A 27,778-nucleotide genomic window follows, 5' to 3' on the forward strand; every position below is an offset into this window, starting at 1 on the left:
TAAGACGCCTATGGTGTGTGTATGCGTTACCTGTGACTCGCAGGAGACCTGAACCTCCACCGCGGGGAGCCTGGGGTGTACCTGATTCGATATGTGACAGCACCTCCACCTGCGCAGGATCCCAACTATGCGGGATAAAGCCGTGCAGGATCGTATATGTATAACACACACTGATGCAATAAAATAATAGAGCGAGATGTCCGTGAAGAACGTGAGCGAAGCACAGCTATGAAAACACAAGGGGCTACACACCAGCAAAATTGTCTTTGATAAAGGGCTCCTGCCTGAAATGCGTAAGAGTGGTTTTAACTGCGTGTCACCACGTGTAGCATGGATTAAAGGTACTTTTACTACAATTTTGCTGGTGTGTAGCCCCTTGTTTTTCCGCTCACGTTCTTCACGGACATCTCGCTCTACTATTGATTTGCGTGATGCACGCAACAGATGGACTAAAATACATGTAAGTACTCCACTTTCTCTACTCATGCTTAGGGATACTGAGACGTTCATATAGATGCTACTCCAGGGTGACTATCCCAGTGGTATATATGCACAGGACTTATTATCCATCAGACAGTAGTCTGAGACCACTATGTGGACTGTTACACATTTCATACCCTACAGGAGTCATTATGCATCAGGTCCTGAGTCTCACAATATTTCATCCAAGGTTCATCTAAAATCTGACAAAAGATTTCATTGCTACCTATGCTCCCTTGTCTCATTGACCACTGACTTTTGGATTTGGTTCCTACATACACTCAATAAAATAATAGCACTTTACTGTTGGGCATACATGCAATGACAGACAATGCTAACAATAATACTACTGATTACAGCTAACCATAAAGCCTCGCACGGCCTTTCACACCACCGTGTTACCCCACACCGAGTCCACAGTACCTGACGGAGCCCTCGGGCACCCAACCACCCTAGTGTACATAAGAGTCTAACCCCACCCCTATATGTGGTCTGCGCTGCCAATATGGTGTGTGTTACTTAGTTGGTGCACTTAGTGATGTAGGTATGGTAGCCACAAATGCAAGTGATGCAGTGCACAGCAAAGGAACAGGATACACCGGAACAGCAGCAGTATATACTCTCTGACGAAGAGCCGTATAGGCGTGAAACGCTTAAGAGAAGGAGGCTTTTTGCACCTATTCCTGTCTGCACCATGAAGATACAATACAGGACTTTTATTTTACTGCTGCTGTTCCGGTGTATCCTGTTCCTTTGCTGTGCACTGCATCACTTGCATTTGTGGCTACCATATCCTCTCCTACCTGCAGAAGCACGCATCTTGGAAGGCTACAAGGGCATGGTCACGTGAGTTGGTACTTTATCTGTACTTTTGGGGTATTTTATTGGTGTCATCAGGCAGTTGTCAGACCCAGTCCACATTGGCAGTGAGGGGGTGGGGCTCATATATCTCCATCACCCACACTCACCAGGACATTATATTTGGGTAGAGACACTCATGCTCACCCATATATACCTCATGGCTCACTCTTATACCTGCACCTAGCCATTACCAATCTTCAATCAAGCATTCATTGCATCACCAGATGTACAACCACCACGGTCATTAGAGCACTATCACTGAACTTTGTTCATTTACCCTATAGTGATGTAGGTACCTGCCGGGTACTCCAGTACCCGGACGCACCGACTGGAAGAACGATGGGATCCGCCGATCCAGCAATGTCATCCGCGATGAGTCCGCCTCCTCGTGGGTGGTATCCAGCTGGAGTGTCCCAAATACAGATATTCTCTAGGCCTTGCAGTGAGATCTGTTCCCAGATCACAATCCACAGGGTTGCGCAGCGTTGCAGCTGTGTCCCTGAACTCAAACAGCTAAGGGGGGCAGTGTCTCTATCTAAGTCCGTGTCCCTGTAGCTGCCACAAACTTGCAAGGGAGGTGGGGCCTAGCTGGGGCCTATCTGGGGTGGTCTCTGGCCTAGTGCAGGGGTCACAGACACCCTGCACCTACACCTTCACCTCTCTGTGTCCTAACTCCAACTAACGTGGTCCCTGGAGCGCCAAATGTATCCTTTCCCTGGTGCAGGGAATGCTGCAGCCCAATTGGCACTGCTTGGGCACCTGACTGCCTGCCCCTGTGCCTGCAACGCCGCTGGGACCCGCCGCACACTCCGCCCGCTCCCCCACTGCAGCGGAGGTAAGCGGGGGGGGGGAACCGGGGGACCCTGCTATATACAGTGGTGTGAAAAAGAAAGTACACCCTCTTTGAAGTCTATGGTTTTACATATCAGGACATAATAACAATCATTTGTTCCTTAGCAGGTCTTAAAATTAGGTAAATACAACCTCAGATGAATAACAACACGACATATTACACCGTGTCATGATTTATTTAACAGAAATAAAGCCAAAATTGAGAAGCCGTGTGTGAAAAACTAAGTATACCTCATGATTCAATAGCTTGTAGAACAACCTTTAGCAGCAATAACTTGAAGTAATCGTTGTCTGTATGACTTTATCAGTCTCTCACATCGTTGTGGAGGAATTTTGGCCCACTCTTCTTTACAACTTTGCTTCAGTTCTTTGAGGTTTGTGGGCATTTGTCTATGCACAGCTCTCTTAAGGTCCAGCCACAGCATTTCAATCAGGTTGAGGTTTGGACTTTGACTGGGCCATTGCAACACCTTGATTCTTTTCTTTTTCAGCCATTCTGTTGTAGATTTGCTTGTGTGCTTGCGATCATTGTCCTATTGCATGACCCAATTTCGGCCAAGCTTTAGCTGTCGGACAGATGGCCTAACATTTGACTCTAGAATACTTTGGTATACAGAGGAGTTCATGGTCGACTCAATGACTGCAAGGTTCACAGGTCCTGTGGCTGCAAAACAAGTCCAAATCATCACCCCTCCACCACCGTGCTTGTCAGTTGATATGAGGTGTTTGCGCTGATATGCTGTGTTTGGTTTTCTCCAAACGTGGTGCTGTGCATTATGGCCAAACATCTCCACTTTGGTCTCATTTGTCCAAAGGACATTGTTCCAGAAGTCTTGTGGTTTGTTCAGATGCAACTTTGCAAACCTAAGCCGTGCTGCCATGTCCTTTTTAAAGAGAAGAGGCTTTCTCCTGGCAACCCTTCCAAACAAACCATAGTTGTTCAGTCTTTTTCTAATTGTACTGTCATGAACTTTAACATTTAACATGCTAACTGAGGCCTGTAGAGTCTGAGATGTAACTCTTGGGTTTGTTGCAATTTCTCTGAGCATTGCACGGTCTGAGCATGGGCTGAATTTGCAGGGACGCCCACTCCTGGAAAGATTGGCAATTGTCTTGAATGTTTTCCACTTTTGAATAATCTTTCTCACTGTAGAATGATGGACTTTAAATTGTTTGGAAATGGCCTTATAACCCTTCCCAGATTGATGGACAGCAACAATTGCTTCTCTAAGATCATTGCTGATGTCTTTCCTCCTTGGCATTGTGTTAACACACACTTGAATGCTCCAGACCAGAAAACTGCTAAAACTTCGGCTTTTATAGAGGTGGTCACACTTGCTGATGATCAATTAATGAAGGGCATTTGATTAGCAGCACCTGTCTGCTACTTAGCATCTGAATTCCTATGGAAGCATTAAGAGTGTACTTAGTTTTTCAAACATTGCTTCTCCATTTTGGCTTTATTTTTGTTAAATAAATCATGACACGGTGTAATATGTCATGTGTTGTTGTTCATCTGAGGTTGTATTTACCTAATTTTAAGACCTGCTAAGGAACAGATGATTGTTATTATATCCTGATAAGTAAAACCACAGAATACAAAGAGGGTGTACTTTCTTTTTCACAAAACTGTAGTTTAGAATTCTGACTGGAAACTACCAAACAGATCAGTGGATCCTGATTGGGTTATTATTAGAGGTTATTTGTATCATTATAATTTTTATCTGGTAACTAAACAAAAGGGGTACGAAAATTAAAGGGTTCCACAGTATTATGTGTGTTAGGATATTCGAAGATACAGTACAGGAGAGAAATGTGTTAATAGACTTAGCATATAGGATGGCCCTTAGTATTAATATTATATTTAGTTATATCAATGTATATATTTATTTTTAAGTGCCGCATGAGGAGTGAGCTATATACTCATACCTATTAATATTAAAGGCTATGTCAAGATTCAATGTGTGTATAACCTTTGTATAGAAGAGCTTGTGAAAGTTGTGAATAAAAAACACAAGTCTGAGGATATATTTGGCAGAATGACAAATAAGTTTATTGCAGTGTACGGTGCACATGCAGAGGAGAGTTTCAAAATAAAACTCTCCCAACGACATGGTGGCATACAGGCCTTATATATACACAAATACTAAACTCACGCCCCCTATACGAGGTTGCGTGTCGTCACTACGTAAACAAAATATGAACATGAACACATTGAGTTAAAGCATTATTATGGGATGCCTAAATGAAATAATTCAGCAATATTCCTTATACAAGCCGTTGCCCTTTCCTCTACATAAGGAACTTCATGGCCCCCTCCCCCTCGGAATGAGAGACAGTGCGTATCAGTCTCCTATTTTCATAACATTGGCACTTAGCACTCATTCTCAAGGTTTTTTCAGTTAGCTGCTTGGCTTATTATCACTTTAAAATTGAAAGCAAAAATCCCTATCAAACATCATCGCATAACCCATTCACTTAGACAAAACCTAAGATGGATGCTGACTTAAAATGGTTGCTTAGATCCCAGTGCTGTTATGTCAGACCCCCCTTACTTCATATTCTCACTTTGTCACTACCTCCTTTTTTTATTCTTAAAACATAGCTTTTGAGAATTAAGTTTATGATGATAGTCCAGGGATAACTCAGAGGACAAGGGCGCGTGCCCTTCACTGTCATAGTCTCGTAAGGCGCTGCGGCCAATATGTCTTTTGGAGTTGAATAACTGTGGTCGGCATCTTCTTTCTTCAAGGGACTGCTGTTTTTGGCATCTGTAAAGTGGCATCAGATTGGGGGAGGGGGTCGCACACCTGTGGATCATACCTTTGCAACACGTGACACCCACATATATGACAACAAGTAACACCCCCAAACACACCAAAACATTCAAAAAATTTGCTCCAAGTGATTTAAGCCATTCACCTAACCCCAGAAGGTCCCATTCCATCCCATCTTCCTTTCTAAGCCTCTTTTGAATCCCTTCTATTTTTTCTAGTTCATGCTGCACATTGCTACTCTGATCTGGAATAAAAAATCAACATTGTTCCTTAATTAGGACACATACCCCTCCTTTTGAAGCTAAAACATAGTCTAAAGCAATTCTGTTTTGTAAGGTCATAAGCCTAATCTGAACCTGTTCTTGGTTTAATGATGAAATTTAAAAACTGCAAAATTAAGGCTACATCCTTCCTGTAAATTGTTATCTAAATAAATATACATTTTTACACAGGTTTCATTGGTTGGCGGAGACACTTGACCCATAAATTGATTCTTGTTCCTAGTGTGTGATACACCCTTTAAAGAAGTTCCCTTAAAAAAATGGAAAAATACAGAAATTATACACATAATACTAAAAACCTTATTTTATGCAAGCAACCTTTCTTTGTATATGCAGTTGCTAGATAAAAGAAATGTCATCTATCTCTATTATCATATATTTTCAGAATCATCACAATATTCTATTACTGAGAATTGAGGAGGTTTGGTATCTGTGGAAGTGAAATGCATGATCCTCACCCCTGCACGCATTGTATACATCATTCACTCAGAATATCAGAACAGACAATGTCTGCGATGGTCAACATGGCTGACCTATGATCCTTCCTTGTGGCTTACACACGCTCCTGGGTGACCCCCTCCTTTCGGTGGAGGTGCAACACACTTCTGGATCAAAGTTTTGCTGCACATGACACATACATAGAGAGTGATGAGTACTGCCAAAACACATACAAGAGCTTTCACAAGCCACGCTTCCAGGAAACCAATGCTCCCATCAAGGCTCAATTGTACATACACCTTAAATTTCTAACTTAACACACTCTAAAGAATAAAAATATTGAGTCTCTGAAAAAATGAAATGTTCTGATAAAACTGGGCCTTAGCCTGGTGTCTTATTTTCCTCGTAGGTTAACGGTTAGAGTTTTGACTCGGCAAGACGTTAACTTGATGCGGCTGTGCTTTAGGTGACTTTGGTCTTTGGTGGCGCTGGAACGTTTGGTGGAGCTGGAACGAGCTTTATGTGCTTTGGGTCCAGGAAAAGAACTCTGCTACTTTAATTGCTGTATTGGTGGTTACTTTAGGCTTTTTGACCTGGGATGAAGAGCATGCTTGCGCAGGAAATATGTGACTATTAACCCCATCTCGAGTAGGTGCACTTTCAACTTTGCCTAGAGAGACTCAAAGAAATGTTTTAGTTGCATACAACTTATTGTTTTATTACCAATAACATGGTCCTTAATTCATTCCTTTGGACTGCTGATAGTCACAAGTCATCCCATATGTGTCTCATAGGGAGATAATTTATGGATACTAGGAAACAGCATTCCTAGTGCACCGTGCTCAGCTGTAGGGAGTCTCTAGGCATCCAATTAGTATACAGTATACCCTCTAAATGAGGAAAACAGGTAACACCACTCTCTGCAAATGTATATGTGAACAGTGTCTCTATTCATATCTCCTAAGATGTGGGGAAAACTGTGCTTTGTTGGTGAGAGTCAGTAACAAATCTCTGACCTCCCAGTATACAGTATATACCTTTCCCCTGGAGAGAAGACACAAAGTATATGACTCCCAAAGCGTAATGAGCTAATGGGGGTACTCACAGTAGAGAGTTGTCTTGTGCGGTGAATCCCACGGCGTGCATCACGTTGAGACATGCAAACAACAGGATATCCTCACGGAAGAAAACGGAGCACAGCAATGCAGCAATGAGGGGGCTAGATACCGGTATAAAAGTCATTTATTCCATGGTAGACATCATGGCATGGGATAGGTTAAAAATCTCGAACGCGTTTCAGGCCGTCGCCCTTTATCAACGAGAATCAACGAGAAATTCTCGTTGATAAAGGGCGACGGCCTGAAACGCGTTCGAGATTTTTAACCTATCCCATGCCATGATGTCTACCATGGAATAAAGGACTTTTATACCGGTATCTAGCCCCCTCATTGCTGCATTGCTGTGCTCCGTTTTCTTCCGTGAGGATATCCTGTCATAGGGAGATAATTTATACCTAGGAATAAATTCTTGTATCAATGTGTTTACTCCTGTCTTAGCATCCGCATATAGACAGAGGTATTCCCTATTAATGTTCCTAATTCGTTCCTCAAATTAAAACTAAGTAGCCAATGTGAACCTGACTTTGATACAATCTAAGTTCCTGAAACTTTGGGGCCTCATCCCTTGCAAAACCATTTGCTTCCATAATTAATTCTATCCTGTCTGCAGGCCATATCCCTAAGACCTGGGAAACTACCAGAGTTTGTCCCAATCTTCAAAAGTGGGGACAAAAAAACACTGTCTCAAACTACAGGCCAATCTCTCTTCTCCCAATACTATCCACTGTCATGGAAGAAAATATTCACCCCCAATTGAACGTTTGTTCAACAGACAAATTACTTCTGTAAATAAGTCTTAATTTAGTTCACAAATTCACACTTAATTTAGCATACAAATTTCCCTAGCCAATCTCTATCTGGCTTTTACCCAAACACTCCACTGTAACTATTCTGCTAAAAAAATTGAAATGCCTTGTACTGTATATAATGCATGCCTTATTCACTTATGTAACTGCTTTTGCAACTATGTATCCCCTGTATTTAACCCTATGCACAAGACACAAACACAAATGAGAGGTGAGTCCCAAATTCACCCCTTCCTGGCAAACCCATTCTAGATTACACAGCACTTTTGACAATAACCACTGCTTACGGACACCTTTGGAAAAAATAAATGGTTAAAAGTTATAACATACATCACATATTCAGTTAATAGACAAATGATTTTGTATAAGACTTCACACTAATGTCTTGCTTTATATAATCTCTTTGCAAAGTGCTGAGCACACGGTCAGCTTTATAATTTTAAAGACACTCTGCATATTCATCTGACTAAAGACAAATGATTTTCAAAGCTTGTTTCCGAGCGTTTCGCCAATTGACCCTGAACAGATAAGATAACGGCACACCACGGCTTCTTCCTGAAAAATAATAATTATTGGATTGGAATTTTCGCTTAAAGTTTAAATACATGGAGCTTTATCCAGGGCCCTAAGAACTACATTTTTTATGGCCTCTCAAAAATTAACCAACGGGCTTTTATATAGCTAAGGTTTATATAACTTCTTAACACACAAATAACTCCACACGCTCATGCTATTTCCCTACACTCAGTTCTTTTTAATGCCTTCTGTTTTGAACTTTCATAGTTTCACTGACTTCATTCACAACAAATTTATGCTATCCTGTTGCAATTCTGTCCTTTCTCACGCTACACAAACCTATTTCTCTCCATTAATCAACACTCACAAGTCTAACCCACACTAACTCTTCCTTCATCTCACCTCAGGACTTTGCTGCCTATTCATTTCTCTTGGTAGCATGTTAGAGTGATATTAGTATATTTATTGTTGTTGCACTATTGATAGTGATTTTTAGTAATACTGTGCATCTGGAGTATATATTTTCACCTCTTCATGTGTTTTTAATACTGCACTTTCATTTTGGTTACAGGACCTATTGCTGCTGGTGATGTGACGTCATCATGTTCAAACGGCTCAGTGCCCCTGCTCCCTATTGCAGTCTGCTTCTGCCTACACTCCCATGGTTACAGACGCTTTAGTTGCGTCGCCATGGCAACGGGGGATGCCTTAGAATGACTGGTGTGCTCACTGGCTCCACCCGCAGGCGCACATGTGCGGTGTGTCTGGCATTGATAGCTAAGTGTAAACAGAGGAGTGGTGAGGCTGAGCTGCTGCACAGTGATGACAGGGCTCCCATGCGCCTACAGTACTCCCGTTTTTAATTACAATCAGCTGGTTCTTGATTATGCACACAGGTGGGTGATGGGTATATATGTTTTCCTTGGGCAGTGTTCTCCAGCACGCCCCTGAGGAAGGTCCTATACAGGACCGAAACATTGGATTTATATGTGCCTGCTTTTTTTCAAATACACTTTTGCAATATATCTTGAGTGCTGTTTTTTGTCTCCTTGGTGGGACACCTGGTTTCCTGTTATTTTTGTTGAATAAGCACCTATTTCTTTGGAGCCTTTGAAGTGCCTGCTGTTATCTTTATCTATATATATATATATATATATATATATATATATATATATATATATATATATACACACACACACATATACAGACACATATATACTGTATACACACACACACACACTATATATATATATATATATATATATATATATATATATATATATATATATATATATACATACACACACACACACACACACACACACACATATATACACATACATATACAGATACATATACACATACATATACACACACACACACACACACACATCTCCCCCTCATAAACTTTTGTAGGGCCCCTCTCCCCCTCACCTCCTCACCTCCTCCTGCTCAGACAGCCTCCTCCCGTCGATCTCTGTACTCTGACTGTAACTATGGTGACGGAGCAGCCTTGTGGCTCCACCACCCACCCACACACTGCTGCCGGTAGAGCCCTGCGCAGGGCATGTGGGAAGGAGGTGCGCACTGATCTCGGCTGACAGAGTACTACAAGTGCGCGGAACGCTTGGCGGGTGGCCATCTTATTTTTTTCAAATTTTTTTTTTACATTTAATTAACTGGCGCCCGGCTGTGCAGGGGGCCTGGGCAGACAGGCCCCCCTAACCCACGGGGCCCGGGATGCCAGTGCCCTTTGTCCCCCCGCTGTTGGTGGCCCTGATCAAATGTAATTACACTATGTATTGTGCAGGAGATTATTTCGGTACGGTTAAAAACTAATGTAACTATAAGAGCAGAAATGTTTGTGTAGTAGTGGAGAAGAGTGTTATATTTATGTAGCTGACAAAACGGCTAATGTTACCCATGATATATGAGGTTAAAAAAAAAATAGTGTTAAATTGAAGATTTTTCAAAAAGTATCCTATTGCAGGAATTTGGGATTAGGCACATGGTTTAAATCATTGGGAGCGAAACTTGTGCGAGATCTGAATATGTGTATGTGTGTTTGTTGTCATATTTATTGTTATCTCTTGCATTAAAGGATTGATCACCAACCTGACCGTTCAAGTAATTCTCTCCATGCCCCTCCAAGAAGATATATATGAAGAACAAACAGCAAACTATTTTATGTAACAATACCCTCCTAATGTAATCCAATGACAAATAAACGCTTGTCAGGAGAGGGAAAGACAATTACGGATGGATATGGAGTGGGTGAGAGCCCAAGGGATTGAGGATCCGGACCAAGGGTTACCTACATCAAAGAAATACCCTCTACTAGGAGAGGATACCATGTTTTCCAAGAATAAAGTTATACATTTCTCACTGAAGATTTTGAAAAGTATAAAAGCAGGGACTGACAAAATAATATTGCTGAAATGAAGATACTGTTGATATATTACTGAAATGGACTGGGGGGGGGGGGTGTCTTTGGAGAAGGATTGAAAGCGATGTTCTGTTTCCATTTTGTCTGTTATGTTTTTAGTATCCATTTTTTGTGTAAGATATGTCTGTGGTGTGGTTTCGCTTCTAAGTAGATTTACGACTGTGTCTGAGGTAACGCCCACATTGCTAGTGAGAGATTGTACCAGGAATCTATTGAGAGATGTTTTAAACCAGTTCTAACCAGGTTTAATGGTCTGTAAAATGATTGGTTTAAGAATTAAGGAGTGGTTTGTATAATCTGCCTACAGTAGTAACACCTTTTGAACAAAGGAACCAGAAATGTATAAAGAGCCTGCTTGGACATTCCCTGGCAGAGAGTCTTATAGACTTTTGAATGAGTCTGATCATACTTTGCAATAAACTACTTATTATCAAATGAACCCCGTTTGTCAGTTTGGAACATTGACAAGAGTAAAAACATGAACACCCAAAAAAGTATATTTAAAGAATAAAAAGTTATATTTGTATAGGAGAATAAAGGAAAAAAGAATAATACAAAAATACGTCGCCTCTGCTTCAAAATTTACAATCTTGTCTTTTTCTTCTTCGTAATGGCGACTGCTTCTTGAACATCTGGGTCTGGAAAAACAGAGACAATATTCTATATTATCAATTGCGCCGTACATTATGGTTTAAGTATGCCTGCATCTTCTATAGAGTTTGCAGCATGATCTACTGTACGCCAAGAATCACTCATTTATTGTAATTGGCTACTCATACAGGACTTATTCAACCAGTGTGTATTATTGCTGCTACAGTATACTGTACTAAGTGTCAGACTTTCAAGTTAGTATTGCCACAACAATGTTACATTCTATTGGGGAAAATGTTACTGTGTATCCTCGGCTGAAAGGAGCTATAATCAAATTGTATCCAACAAAATGATGCATGCTAACAATAAGCATTAGGTTTTGCAAGAGGTTTACATTAGGTTTTGTGGGGTTTGGGGGGGGGGGAAGGGAAGGGATTTGTTATAATAAATTATACAAGCTCAAAAGGAGGAGGAATACACCAGGAGTAAAGGAAACCCCCACAAACGTGGCTGGAGCTGTACCCTCTACTATGTTATTGGTATATAATAAAAATAGAGCATATATATATATATATATATATATATATATATATATATATATAAAAATATATATATATATATATATATATATATATAAAAAGGGCTCAGCTGCAGGCGCTCAAACTACACAATACAATTAATTTATGCACTCACTACTTGACCAATCAGTCATTAATCAAGGATAAGACAATCCTTACAGTATAGCAGAAATAGTCCAGTCCAATAAATCCATAGGGTGCTGCTCTCTTAATCCAGGATGCAAACCCAGCAGTCCAATGGGGATCTAAGAAAGGGAGAAAAGAACAGAAAGAGCACACCTCATGGTGTAATAAAGTTTTTACTCAACATGAGACAAATGATAACAATACACTCACAAACATCCGTTTTTAAAAGCAGTGGCTTTAGAGGTTGTGCTTGGGATGTATAGCACCCTTCCTCTGCAGATAAAGATACACAATTGTTAAATACAACATTGCTTATTATTGTTACCCTTACCAGTTAATATTTCAGCCAGCGGCATTCACTTATTCGAACATCAAGATCATGTTTACTGTAGGTTTCATGTTTTTAAACTTGTATGTGCGCATTATTGTAAGTAATGTTTAATTATTAGTTTCACTGCACCCTTATTTGGCATTTATTTTTGCCATACAGTATATATGGGAATTTTTGTGCTCCATATTCAATTAGTGAATGTGGAGTTTTTGTAAATACAATTACTGGTATCTAATACTAATGTCGTTTATCTAATATAGTATAAATGACTATACCAACAGTTATATATTGCAGTTGAACTACTGTATATAGTGTATAGATTACTTATTATTTTTCTGTATCTCTGATTGTGTATTTACAAATTGGCCATGGATCTATTATACAAATTCAATTTATTTTTAACATGTTTATTATAAAATGGTTTTAATTTAAAAAACAATTTATCACAACACTGAGTGCATTCATTAGGGACTTTTCCTCTTGTTCTTGAAACAAACAGTGACAGAAAGAATATACAAGACATGGGAAAATATTAAGGGAACAGAGAAAAAGTGAAAGAGAATTATGTGTACTGTAGATTAATGTTTTTGCAAGTATTTTATTTTGAATCAAATTTGCAATCCAATTTTCACTGACTTTCTTACATTAACATATTGTTTTTACCAGAAAGGAGGAAGAAATGACACTTTACAGCTGTCTTTTCGAATAGGCCTTAAATTATTCCCTTGGGAATGCAGGACTGTAAACAGAGGAAGAGTACTATCAAGTTGACAAAAACATATACATCTACAGTGTAAAACAACATTCAGTATGTATTCATTGTAGATTGTTCTAACCTTTTTAGACAAAACATTCAAATTGTTCAGAGACACTGGGCCTCATGCAGTAAGCGTTGATAAGGGAAATATGGCCATGTTATAGCCAAAATTGGGTTTGAGATTCAGTAAGCGCCGATAAGTGCTTCATATCGCCAGGTTTCGGAGCCGATAATTTGGTTATGGCCAGTCGCCTGCCGATAAGCCTGTTTTCGACACTGATCGCCACTTTTTTAAATCGGCTGGATTCAACAAAAAAAAACAGCTTATCGGGGCTGATCGGCACTACGAAATTGAGATGTTATGGCCGATTTCTCCCGCCAACTAAAGTTGGCAGTTTGGACGGGAGAACGATCGCTAAGGCTGCCGGAACGGCACTTAGAAAAAAAAAATCTTCTGTACATCAATGGAAGTCAATGGAGCGGGGACGTATAACAGTATAGTACTGTTTACGTTTCATTGCTCACAATACAAGGGGGATTTGCATTACAGTGTGGGGGCATTCCCTGCATTGTGTCACAGCTGATGTGTCTTATTTGCATAACATTCGACTTTTACATGTTTTCAGCATTTGCGGGTCACATTACTCATCATGTGATGATGTGGCAAGGGAAAATACTATACTACACTCTTAAAGGAGAACCTCACATCATATCACACATTTTACTCAACTCAGCGACAATTATTTACATGATGTTACACATGTCACACATACACAGTATATTCATGTTCCTTTACATTACACAATGCTTGTAATGTGACACGCATCTTTAAACGTTCATGTACATCTGTCTTCTCATGTTTACATATACTTTTGGGTCCTCCCTATTTTCATGACGTCACTTATTGGACGCTCAATCACATTGCATGTTTACATTGTAACCGTTGCATTACAAGCACTTCAACCTAACTTATACACACATGTACAGTAATTCATCATTGGGACACCTTGTAAACTCATTCTATACCAACTATCCTCCTTACACAAATGCATGCATATGCACACGACTATTCATTGTTGCCAACATGTCACAATAACATGGATAATTACACATGTTACACAAAACTTTTCCCACGTCAATCTCAGCCTTTTTGTCTCATTACATGACTGACTCTTGCGTTCACAAGTGTTACATGCATTGCACATGCAACTATTTATTTGCAAGCAATCTTTGTACAAAGCTTCACGTCACATCATTGCCAAATATCATCATTCCCTGCAGAATACACACAACAAATACTTAGAACAACAAGTGCACACAGCTTGCCACAGAAGTACTTTATTATGTTAATGTAACACCTTGCATTTTACTATGTCACCTGACATCATCACATACCTATTTAAAGGACGCACATTACCTGCTCATTCACAGCTACTCATTTCAAAATGTTGCGAATGTTTAGGAGACGCAGGAACATTCTTTTCTATGACATGCTTGCTGATCAAGAGAATGATATAGGGCAAGGTAGGGACACACCGAGGGACAGTGACAGTGACGCGGATACGACAGGGACAGGGAGAGGGACAGGCCGAGGGACAGGTAGAGGGACAGGAGATCAGAGGAGAAGACAGAGGAGACAACTTGTGCCTCGTCCGCGTCTGTACAGGGAGAGAACCCTGTTAGATGGGATGAGTGAGGAGGAGATTGTAAGTCGCTATCGTTTGAGTTCAGCAGCAATCTTAGCTCTTTATGAGGAGATAAGGGGGGATTTAGATTTTTTCACAGCCAGAGGTCGTGCAGTCCCTGGGCTTGTTAAAATGCTGTGCTCATTACATTATCTTGCTTCCGCGTCATACCAGACAACTGTGGGCATAGTGGGCGGGGTCTCGCAATCTACATTCTCGCGGGCCTTGACCCAGTTTCTCTATGCACTCAATAGACGCGCTAGGAATTATATTCATTTTCCTACAGAGGCAACAGAGTGGCTGGAAGTCAGGACTGGCTTTTATAATATAGCAGGGATACCATCTGTGCTGGGTGCAATCGATTGCACACATGTTGCTTTGATTGCACCTAGTCAGAGTGAGCATGTGTACCGCAATCGGAAGTACTACCATTCACTCAATGTACAGGTGGTATGTGATGCCACGATGAGGATAATGCATGTGGTACCCAAGTTCCCTGGTTCCAGTCACGATTCCTCTATCCTGAGGAACTCTTCAGTCTTCCATGCGTTCGAAGAGGGACATTTTGAACCTGGTTGGCTGCTGGGTGAGTACATATTTACATGTTCTAACACAAAACACATGTTGATTTAGGAATGTTGGCATTGTACAATTTGATCACTAATGTCAGCTTATGTGTGCTCCATTCATTATAGGTGACTCAGGATACGGAATTAGGCCGTGGCTCTTGACTCCGGTGCTAAACCCTCAAACTGAAGCAGAGGACAGGTACAATGCAGCCCATATATCTACAAGATCTGTTATAGAGAGGACATTTGGCCTACTCAAGACCAGGTTTAGGTGTCTGGACAGAACTGGTGGGGCTCTTCTATACAAGCCTCAAAAAGTGTCTGATATTATCCTTGCCTGTTGCATTTTGCACAATGTTGCACTCAGGCACAATGTACAGTCAGACCTAGCTGAGGCTTTGGTAGACGAGCATCCCACCCATGTAGCTGCTGAAAATGAACAAACAGCCAGTGGTGGCCAGACACGACAGAATCTCATCAATTCATTTTTTTCTTGTAAGTACAAACTCATATGTTCCTAGTACTACTTTTATAGTTTAATTATGTTATATTAACAATAATGTTTCTTTATATAACCTTCTGTTAGGACACAGATGAATATGGGTTGCACACCTTTCTTTTCTCTGCTGTGTGCACAAAGGGATGTGGCACCGGTATGTTATTGTTGCACAGGTTATATAATCCCTCTTCAATTGTACTTTAGTTGTGTGTATGTGAATACAACTTGGGTAACAAAGCAATAATATTTTAGCATTGTGTTATTCCTTATGCTAAGACAAAACACATATTATGCCCATAATCATTCATGCTTCTAGTATGCTTACATACAATGTTATTGGTGCAGTGTAACATGTACATCCATATGATGTGTACACCAGGCTGATTTACATTTTGAATGTCATGAAATATACATGGTGTTGTACATTTAACACCAAATACACACTTTGCTGTGTTGTTTACGGTACTGAAGATGGCATGTCAATGTTTGCAATTTATATATTGTTCCTTTGCATTATAGGTATATCTCCAGTATGACTGATCATGGTATGTATATTTGCTGACATCTCTCATAAGATGTGGCTACCTCAATCTTCCTATAATTATTGGAACTAAAAACCCAACATATTGGTTTAAACACAAATGTTACATATATGTACTTTCTGTATCATGTATATGCATTTAGCTACTCTTGAGCTTTCATGTGCATTGTATTACAAAATGATTACTCACATTTCATCACATTTTATGTATGTTTCCTTATAATTTCCATTAATGTAATATAGAGGTGGTTGGAGAAAAGGGGATAACTGTACTTATTTGTTTACTTACGGGAGCACATTCATCACTAGCATAGACACACTTTTTAAGACAACTGTTTGTGTCTCTATCAATTGGTGTAGGATCCATGTATAACACCGACAAATGATAACACCAGCTTTATTATGGTAGCTTATATCATCATATTGACTATACTATGTATTTCTAAACGATTAATAAACACAGTAAACTATAGTTAGTTAGGTTAATGAAATATACACAGAAACGTACTTCATAACATGATGGTGATGTCATATTCAGAACATCATGCATTGGAGGGGACCATAACATCTGGCCAGTAACATTATTTGCTACAGTCCCAAACCATTTTATCTACATACCCATGTAACAAGAGATTTTAAAAATAAATGGCTACTTGGTTGTAAGTGTCCTTTACATTGGGAGAAGGAGTGGCTCACTGAGTAAAGACACACACTGGCACTGATAGTTTGAAGCAGGGGAGTCTGGTTCAATTCCCGGTGTGGGCTCCTTGTGACCTTGGCCAAGTCACTTTATCTCCCTGTGCCTCATGCGGCAAAAAAACATTTGTACGTTCCACGGGCCAGGGACCTCAGGCTGAAACATGTGTCTGTAAATCGCTGCGTACAACTAGCAGCCCTATACATGAACATGCTCATATTATTATTATTATTGTTACATAGTTTCGACAGTCATACGTTCCATTACATATTAGAATACACAAATGTGTTAGCAGAGTGGGAATGGTTGTTATATATAAAACACACCATGTCATAAAATGTTAGTAGTCATTAAAGAACACTCAATAAAAATTCATGAGGCACTCTTTTGCAACATCATTATGTTAATTAAGTGCTTATGCAATATAGGCATAAGGGTATCACATTTTTAATTGTTTGTTAATAAGCGCTGCAAGCAATATAAAATTAGTTCCATATGTAGTATAGTAGTCGGTGGCTCCTCCTCACAATCATCTCATATAAAGGTAGACTCTTCTGAAATCATACATTGATCCGATTGTATCTTCCCCGACATCTCTGAAATACAGCAAACACATGATGGTCAAAGATGGCACCTTACTAGATATGCATCCGTGACAACGCGTTACGCAGCTCTATATGATTGTGTAGATACACACGTCACTCACTTATATGTTAGAAGTAAAACTGTTCATCAGTATGTAATGTTTCTTTAAATTTGTAGCAGGCATAACTATGTATAAGAAGTGAACGTTGCCTGTATACTGAAAGATGTGCGCGCACATCTTTGTGTGCGCACGCACTTCACGCTTGGCTCCACTAACTGTTAGCGCATGCGCAAAACAAAGCGTACGTTGTGCGTTCAATACATGTTGAAAATACCAGTAAACATAACATCTTTATTTCAAATACAATGAAGACGAAACTACATTCGTTCTAAACGAGTACATCTGTATTCTTTTTAAACAGACGTGTTTGAACAGAAAGCACGGCCGATAACACAATGCGCAAATGCAATACGTGTGACGTCATGTTAAGCCAGCGTGAAACGCACGCTAACACTCCTCCCACTCAATTAACATTCGGCTAACGCCCAGGGTACGCCTACAAACACTGAGCCGCACGCATCACACACTGCAGTTACCGTTACTATAACAAAACATGACAGCCAATAGGCTTTGAGGCGCGCACGTCGCTTGGGGGCGGGACTTACATCACTAATCCTTTTTAAGGACGCCTTGGCCCATGACAAGGGTCCCACGTCATACGTGGTGGACCCGGTTTTCAATGTTGTAGATGTTGCATGATAACAAAACAGGTATGTGTTAGAGTAATGGTAAAATGTTGCTAATATGTTTAAAGGGATAGGAAAGTACGTATATTTATTCCGTCAGCAATGTGTACTACTCTTTCAGGTCCTACTATATTGTATTAGGAAACAATTTGTTTGTGATCGCTACATGTTATGCAGTCTGCAATGTTACGCTGTATCCACGCATTGAAAGTGAAAATGGTGGTTACAAAAAAAAAAAAAATTTAAACGCAGAGTCAACGCATAACGATTGTTATATTTACCATTCTTCTAGAATTAACTCTTCGCCTGGCTGCAACTGGTCGCTCCAGAAATGCAAGGCATTTTCATCCACGCTTAACCCAACCGCTGAATCCAGTATGGCACATATCTCCTCCAGGATGCGCTCATAGGAATCGCCACTGCTTTCTTCAAATAATTGGTCGGGAGGTAGGTTCATTTCTTCGGGTTCCCATTCCAATGCATTTTCAGCTGAAAGGCTTGGTACATAATCATAGTACTTTTGTTCTTGTACAATGTGGGTTTCAGGAATGGAGGCTGCAGATATTGCAGCACGTATCGATTCAAACGGATCAGTAGTAGCGGATACATTGCTATTGCCATTAGGAATAAATATGCCTTTCACGACAATATAAGTGCCGTCTTTCAGGAGAAATTGTTTTTCCGGGGCAATCTTCCAGAAACCATAGGTGTGTTGTAGCTTATCCTGGTCACGTTCAAAAAAGTCATTACTTGATAAAGTGAATCTTATTGAGGAATTAAAATTCCGTGCATGCTTACGGTCTTGGTAATAAGGATATTTTGCTCGAATGAAATCATCGATTTGGCGTGTGCTTGCTTTCTGTCCGCGACTGTTCAAGATGGCTTCACAGATCATGTACTTATACCCTAAAAGGGGATTAATATTGGTAACGAATTCATCAGCCATGTCTGAGTAGCACAAAAGCTGTGTGCAGGTCTGTGTTATTTGCTCATCAAAATGAATGTGCTGAATGGCTAACAAACTCCTGTTTTTCCTTGTCAAGGTCAACAAAACTAACTACTTTGACTCCTTATTTCAAACGCCAATTGGATTTGTTTGTCTAATTGGGTTAACAGTTGTGGTTCGTGATATGGGACTGTGGGAGAAACATTTCTCCTTCTTTTATCTCGTTTGTGAAAAACATCCCTACACTTTGAATGCGTTCACATAGTGTTTTTTTGAAAACTAACAAAGACCAGTGTGTGAAAATATTTCTTAGCCAGGCATATCAGTAAAAACACACCTGCAAAAAGAAATGTTTTTTCCCCGCTTACATTTCTGTGTGTATGTGAAAGTCTGGTTAACTCCCTGTCTGCATGAGTTTAAATACGTGTGTATATATATATATATATATATATATATAAATATATCTCTTATAAAAATATATATATATTTATATATTATATTTAATTTTTTTTTATATTGCAGGAGTACACACAACATTGATGGCATTAAGTATACCTTGTATGAAACCTATTTAAATGGTGAGAAACATGATTGAATTAAGTAATAAACATTTGTTTAAGCACAATACTGTTAGAGTCTCATACTTAGGATATTTCTCAAACATTAGGCCTGTATTATTAAAATAGTGTTTTCACAAGGAAGCATGAAGTGTATTAGTTTGTGTATACCAGTTTATATTGTACTATATATATATATATATATATATATATATATATATATATATATATATATATATATATATATATATATATATATATATATATATACATATACATATATATATACACACTCACACACTCACACTCACACTCACTCAGTGTGTGTGTGTGTGTGTGTGTGTGTGTATATATATTATTATACATTCTGAGATGTTATAGAAACGAACACACAACTGATTAAAGGACAAAATTACAATGGCCAAGCAAGGCAAAGGTAAGTAATAATTTACACATAATCCTGCTGTACACGTACAAGAAAGATGTTTGCACTTACTTAGGTGTTTTAATAATTGCATGTGACTAATATGCATATGCAATTCTTACATCAATTAACACACCCAAATGCAATGTTTTGCTGCAAAGTCAATGGCAGCTTCTCTAAACTTAGCAACTGGCTCCTGGTGGACCATTACTGAACAGACGATTACAACATAAATATTTATAACACAATTAATTATGAGTGTTAACATTTCCAAAACTTCACGTGTACAAGAACATAGTTGAAAGTTTGGAAACAACACAGTCTTCAGCATACATACAATAGTAATTAGATAATCTGAAGTCAACAAAACAAGGCCAAAGACATATTTTCTGAATTATAACATTTATTTTTTTTGTTCCTTTTGCGAGCGAGTAACAGGCCTGCTTGTTGTCTCTTGAATTTTCCTTTTTCTTTTGCCACCAACTTTAGGCACAACAGAGCCACTTTGAGTGGCCTCTGGCACTTCACGGGCAGGGCTTGTGGCCAGTGACTGTTCACCTACGGGGCTTGTGGCCAGTGACTCACCTACAGGGCTTTTGGGCAGTGATTCACCTACAGGGCTTTTGGGCAGCGATTCACCTACAGGGCTTTTGGGCAGCGATTCACCTACAGGGCTTTTGGGCAGCGACTCACCTACAGGGCTTTTGGGCAGCGATTCACCTACAGGGCTTTTGGGCAGCGACTCACCTACAGGGCTTTTGGGTAGTGACTGTTCACGGACAGGGCTTGTGCCCAGTGACACATGTGAGCAAGTTGGTAGACACTGCACAAGTGATGGTTGGTCTGTTTCATGTGTGTCTTGTTTTGTTTTTGTCGCCTCCTTTGTAGGTGTCTGCTGCTGAATTTGTACAGATGGCAGCGGTAGGATGTCATCAGGAACCTGCACAGCAATGTCTGCTACTTGACCGGTAACATTTGGGCCTGGTGAATGAATATCAGATGAATGTGGTGAAAACTGACCTGCATGAATAGATCCTGGCTGGGAGGTGTTGAATTGTGGTACATTAGTCATTCTCCAGTAATTAGCTTGTGTTTGCTGAACAACTAATGCTTCGAATGAGGTGTTGATTTTTTGCAACTGTTTAGGCACTTCAATGAAGACTCTGTGGAGATGTGCCAATTGTGATACTGTTTCTTCCTGCAGTCCAATCATCCTTTCCAGCACTGTCATCATGTCTGAATGGCGACGATTTTCTGCGTCCACTATTTTTCCCTCTGAAGCTACAATTGCATCGTATGTGGAAGTTGATGGACGATTTGGCGGTACAACAGTTTCTATTGGCACCTCTTCATGGTCACATGATTGTATTTCAGTCTCTTCTGTGGCGTCATCCTCATCATACTCATCATCCTCATCACCATGATGTTCTAAAAAGAAATGTACACATTATTAAATGGCATGTTAATGTATGCTGTGTTACTATGTAATTGTACTGTGTCCTAAGTAACACCTAACATGTTAGCATACGTTTTATAACCTCATTAAAAACTACATTGACTTACGAATAATGTTTGGACTCAGTATGAAATATGAATGAATGAAAAGTTGCTCTAAACTCAGAAGTCCTACATGATAATTAACATCACTAACACAATACATGTTGCCTTACACTTAATTTTCACTGACACTAAGTAATCCTATTTAAAGAAGATGTGCAAAACAAATAATGCACATGACAACATAACATATAGAAGAGCACATATTATATGGCCAGCAAATGATACACTCACCTTCTAGTAGTGTTGAGCTGGCTGACCCAGGTGAAGACACTTGTTCCATCTCAGGTGACACATGTCCTCCAGGGGCAACTATATATAACAATAACATAAGTTTTACATTTACATGTGTAAATATTGAACAAACACTTATTGTATGTTCTGTATTTATGATTAACTAACAACATCAGTTCCTTAACCGAAAATGTGTGTGAAAGTGAACATAAATAGTTGTAATAACACTGTACATGCCTGTGTACTTAGAATTTTTGAGTTCCCTAACATACAACATACTATGTTTCTGCAGTAATGCGTGAGGATAAATAGATTAAATGAGTACATAAAAATCATATGTTGTGTAGTGATATCAGTATCATAATGTACATAACTATCATGAGATGACCATTCACAATGGTTATCATGAAGGTGGTCATATTGCAAAAAGTGTTGTTTTTGGTAGAGGATATGTGTGGTACATTAATCGAAGATGTGGCACACCTGAATGTGGCTGTGACTCAACAAGACAACACATGCAGTGTGTGATAATGTGTCTTTCATAGTAGTTCAACTATAGATATGAGTGAACTAATGTGTGACGTACGCTTTGATAAGTAATGAGTTGTTGGGGCATTTAGTAGCTAGAGTTAAGCTTTCGAATGAGTGTGATTAACTTCAGTTGTGCTATTCAGGTTGTAAGAAAGGTATTCCCTTCCCCAAAAAGCCTAATCAGCCACACCTTTCAATGACTTGAAACAGGTGCAAATGGTGTGAACTAAGTTGACCGTGAAATGAGGCTGTAATTAGTGTGTGTGCTGAACCCCACCCCCTCTGTTGAAGTGTATGCTGTGATGAGATATTAATTGCAGCTGCTTTAACACAATGGTAGATGAGCTAAGTAGTCATCTGCAGTGTTTAAGTTATGAAAACAATGACATAACATATGATACGTGTGCCTCATTATGCTGTCTGTATATGACATAAAGCAAAAATGGACCTTTTCATAAGCAACTATAGATGTGTTAGTGCCAGTGATGTTTGTAGGCCGTTACATGCAATTTCTTTGATGCATGCTTAAAATAGGCAGTAATGTCATGTTTGTCGGAGTAAAATCAATAAAATACACAATAATATGATACATATTTCTGTTCTGTACCTGTAGCTACTAATAATTTCTCATGAACATGTGTTACACATGTGTACTACCCTGTTGTTCCCCATCTTCGCCCACCATCAATTGCTTCCACTGCAGCTATGCATTTTGGGAATTCACATGTAAATGAGCACGCAATGGCACGTGCTATATTAGTTACTGCTTTTAGTAGGACTACTACATATATGTCTATTTTGAGATATATATATACAGAATCAGACATATACATATATAGATGCAGGTATGCTTATATTGTGAAGACAGTATAAAAAGCAGTGTAAATATGCAAAATAAGTGTAAGCAACGACACGCCTAGTACAGTAATATTTATCACCTGCTGGAAATTGTGACGGATAAATTCCAATGTCACGGTCACCAGCCAAGCCTTCCACGACGACGGTAAGTAATTTTGGCCGAAGCAGCTCCTCCAATGGAGTCAATATGAGACGTTGTGGTGTGGGCCCACCTCCAGTGCCAGTAGCATGCACGCGTTGGTCTTGTATTTTCTTTTTCAATTTGGACCTAATATCATCAAATCTTTTCCGACAATGATACTTGTCCCTGACACTATTCCCACAGGCATTGACACCAATGACTATTGTGTCCCACATTTCTTTTTTGCTTGCTGCACTTGTCCGCCCTTGAAAAACATATAAAAGATATGAGGTAAATTAATAATAATATAAGCACCAGTTTCCTACACTGCTAGCTGTTCCAAGAGATAGCAAACATGCTGTTTTATGTGTAATATGTGCAGCACATGAGCATTCACTACTAAACCTATACATGTAAGCAAGGTTGCATTCATATTGTATGCAGTTCTGGCAAATTGACCGCCTGTGTTTATTTGTCCTTGTAAGGCATGATAAAAAGCTGTGTTTCCACACTAATGAACATAGAAAGATATTGTGTACCCATATTTGCATATGAACAAAACTCAGATGACCTAGGATCACATGTATTTGAATAATAAATGTAAAGTTACACTTACCTACTAAATGTCCATAGAGACTGTCATAGTGCTCCAGAATGCCAGTGACAAGAGCCCTATTTTCCTGGTCATTGAAGCGAGGATTACGTGGCTTCTCCACACGTTTTTTCCGAGCAGGTTTAGGGTCAGAGCTTGGCTGGTGCTGACTGGACTCTCCTTCTTCCAATGGAAGAGCCTCCAAAAGCTGGCCACCAGCAAGCACGCCACCACCAGACACCCCATCAGCAACTGCGCCACCAGCAGCACTCCCAGCACCAGCACTCCCACTCCTAGCACCAGCACTCACACTCCTAGCACCAGCACTCACACTCCTAGCACCAGCACTCACACTCCTAGCACCAGCACTCCCAGCACCAGCACTCCCACTCACAGCAACAGCACTCCCACTCCCAGCACCAGCACTCCCACTCACAGCAACAGCACTCCCACTCCCAACAACAGCACTCCCACTCCCAACAACAGCACTCCCACTCCCAACAACAGCACTCCCACTCCCAGCAACACCACTCGCAGCACCAGCACTCCCACTCCCAACAACAGCACTCCCACTCCCAGCAACACCACTCGGTGCACCAGCAACATCACTCCCCTGAACAGAACGTTCACTCCGACGCGTACTCCCACGAGTAGCACTCCCACTCCCACCGGCATCACTCTTCCCACGCTTTGCGGGCATACTTCCAGCACTCACAAAAAACAGACAAGAAATGTACAGGCAATCACACGAAACACTTCCACATATAAAACAAGACAAAGATGTAAACAAAACAACAAAGGACAAAGCTCACCCAATACACAACAAGTCTCTCAGTCAATATGCAAATCTTCAATCGTCCAGCTCTGTGCGTCTCTCTCTCTCTCTCACTCCCAACAACACAGAGAATGATTAGCAGTACACGTTGCCTTTAAATATGGCGCGCAATCAAAAACATGCTTGTTTCGCCTGATTCAGCAAGATTTGTGATTGTGCAACCTAACAGCACCCCGCCACGCACGCCGATACACCTGTGTGTGATCGGCTCATCATCGTGAGAGTGGGCGGATTTGTTTTCTGGTTGATTTTGAATGTATTCGGCACTTACTGCATACGGAGAGGGAAAAACGCCAATAACATGACTAATCGATAAGCTTGCCGATTTCACATAATCGTCGCTTACTGCATGAGGCCCACTGTCTGATACTTTAATAGCTGAGACCAAACAAAATTTTCTATGTAGGTAAGTGAAAGCTATGACTTGAACCAGTTGCTAAAATGACCTACAACAACCTTCTATATAAGATATGTGAAATTGGTCAGTGTTTCTCAACCATGGCTTAAACCCTGGGACGAGGGGCCACCAACCTACAATCAATTGATATCAGTTGCTGGGTTGTGCATTTGTTAATTTAATTTTCAACTACTGTAGTATCAGTTGATTGGAGTTTGGTGGTCTCTCCTCCCTGGTTTTAAGCTCAACCTTCCCAACTTTTGAAAGCAAGGAAGGTTCTTTCATTATGCTGTATGGATGGGCTCACTGTACTCATTCTCTCTCAACAGAGGTTAAAGAGAAGTTTCAGCAGGTTAGTGTTAGGACCTGCAAAGTTTGGTCATGCCTTGACGTTGGCTTGCAGGCTTATAACACTTTGGCCAAAGGGTTTAACCAAAGACCATTGTTTATGAGAATATTATTATTGGCGTATTTAACTATATACTAATTACTATATATTTTGTCAAATTGGATTTTGCATTGGGCGTTTCTGTCTTTTGTTGCATACATTTGGCCATGCCCAGTAGAACTCCCTTTGAGATAAATATACAGTATATATGATGTGGTGGGTTTTGAGGTTAGAGCTTGCTTGGGTTGTGTGTTTGTTAATTTCCTCTGGTACCTGCGAGTGTTCAGAAAATCCCTCTTCTCTGTAGTTCCAATGTTATGGACAGGGCATCCCTGCTTCAGCATAGTCTCACATCCTTCATTCTTTCACTGGAAAGTCCACTAGCTGCACTATTCCATGACCTAGAGACAGTAATTGTATCACAATATGTACCTGTTCATCTCCTGTGCTCTGCTCATAACTGTCTCTTTTCCACCCATTTCCCCTCTACTTTTATGTATCTCCTTGAACCTTCTTTCTTGCTTCCCCTTAACGGTGGAACTCCCTCACCTTGGTATACGTCAAGCACCATTTCTCCCCACCTTTATGTCAATCTATAAAACTCACTTCTTAAATCAAGCATTTGAATAGCCTGAACTCATGGCTACTGTCTCCTACCAACCATTCTGGCCAAGCAGTGTCATCTACTGCAGTTACTCCCTCACCTGCTGTAAGTCTCCCAACATACCACTTAGATTGTAAGTACTCTGATACAGAGATTTTATTTCCTATTGTCTGATTTTGTTTATTTCACTAATTGTATTATTATTCACTGTATTATATTGTCTCGTTTGTAAAGTGCAAAGTACACTGTGGGCGTTTATATAAAGATATACATACATACAGTAGGCACACACTAGGGGAAATTAAAAACTGATTTCCATATGCCAATTTTTTGCCAAAAACTAGTTGTTTTTCCGATGTTTGGTACATACTGTAGGCCCCATAGTTTCTTACCCATCATACAAGATTCTTTCTTAGTAGCAAGACCTGAAATTGTTTTGCTTTTTCTTTATTGATGTGTACTCTAATATGACACGTATCCTCTGTGCTCCTTTGTATATAAATCAGGTTCAGTCTTATGGGGTAAAGTAAAGAGTTTATACTGAAATATGCACATTGATTGCTGTGTTCTAATACAACTCTAGAACTGATCCCACAATTCTATGACATGCCTTAACACATGCCAGCCACAGCTGCACACAGAAGCACTGCTGCTGAGTTTAGAAATATTTGTGACATACTGTAGATTCTGCCAATTTAGAAAAAAGCTCAGTTTTTGGAACAGACATCTGTTTTGTACCGTACTGATGGTGGTCTGCCTTGTATCCTTTCTGTATTTAGAAATGGGAACACACTTTTTTTCTGAAACTATTTAATCCTCTATTATTATATACACCAGTATACATTATAAGCACTAAGCATACAATTTAAACATACAGTTCTTCATCATTTATCATCCACAAACTATCGCCTTTAAGTGCCTTTCAACAAGGTTGACATTAGTGGTTGTACTCCTCTGTTAGCAAGCAAAAGATTCATGCTTGCAGTAAATCCTTTTATGGTAACAAAAACAACAATTTATTTCATAAAAAAACCTTAGCACTGATTATTTAAAAATTAAAGAATTTCAAATGTTTTCAATAGACAACTACCTAAAAGAAATTGCACTCCAAATATTATGCAGATGGTTATTACAATGAAAATCACCAAAATAAAAATACATGTCTGTACTGTATATAGTTCAATGTGCATAAAGCGTCCTATTGCTCACAGTGATGCAATAGTTATTGCATATCATTTTAAGGATGATATGTGGAGTTTAAAAGTAGTGGTTTCATGCTGAAAGAAATTCCAAAATATATCACTTGATAAACGATAACATTGTTTATACTGTATAACGGAAGCACGAAGGCTTCCAGACAAACTGGCACTAAGAATATTCTTCCACCTACTGCCACAGATTATTTTATTCTATGTATCATTGGGGTTTCTTCCCTGTGTTTTATGTAATTTAG

At 39.8% G+C, this 27,778-nt stretch overlaps 1 protein-coding gene and 2 long non-coding RNA genes across 4 annotated transcripts in view; 1 reads left to right on the forward strand and 2 right to left on the reverse strand.

Annotated features, from left to right (window-relative positions):
• LOC142488783 (uncharacterized) lies at positions 1 to 11,110 on the forward strand. Its single transcript, XR_012799657.1, has 3 exons — positions 1 to 460; positions 8,701 to 9,025; positions 10,231 to 11,110. It is a non-coding gene; the product is annotated as an uncharacterized LOC142488783 (long non-coding RNA).
• Positions 11,110 to 27,778, reverse strand: part of LOC142488782 (uncharacterized) — a 20,418-nt gene continuing 3,749 nt past the window's right edge. For both annotated transcript variants that reach the window (XR_012799656.1, XR_012799655.1), the window contains 3 exons: positions 25,995 to 26,122; positions 11,904 to 11,989; positions 11,110 to 11,213 (listed from right to left, as the gene is read on the reverse strand). This is a non-coding gene — a long non-coding RNA (uncharacterized LOC142488782). The remainder of the gene's footprint in view (positions 11,214 to 11,903; positions 11,990 to 25,994; positions 26,123 to 27,778) is intronic.
• LOC142488781 (uncharacterized) lies at positions 20,415 to 22,073 on the reverse strand. The gene is made up of 2 exons (XM_075589143.1): positions 22,000 to 22,073; positions 20,415 to 21,636 (listed from the first exon to the last, which is right to left on the reverse strand). The coding sequence occupies exons 1-2, from the start codon at positions 22,046 to 22,048 to the stop codon at positions 20,612 to 20,614; spliced, it is 1,074 nt and encodes a 357-aa protein (XP_075445258.1). The 5' UTR covers positions 22,049 to 22,073; the 3' UTR covers positions 20,415 to 20,611.

Source organism: Ascaphus truei, chromosome 2, assembly GCF_040206685.1.
Source record: "Ascaphus truei isolate aAscTru1 chromosome 2, aAscTru1.hap1, whole genome shotgun sequence".
Classification (NCBI taxonomy): Eukaryota; Metazoa; Chordata; class Amphibia; order Anura; family Ascaphidae; genus Ascaphus; species Ascaphus truei.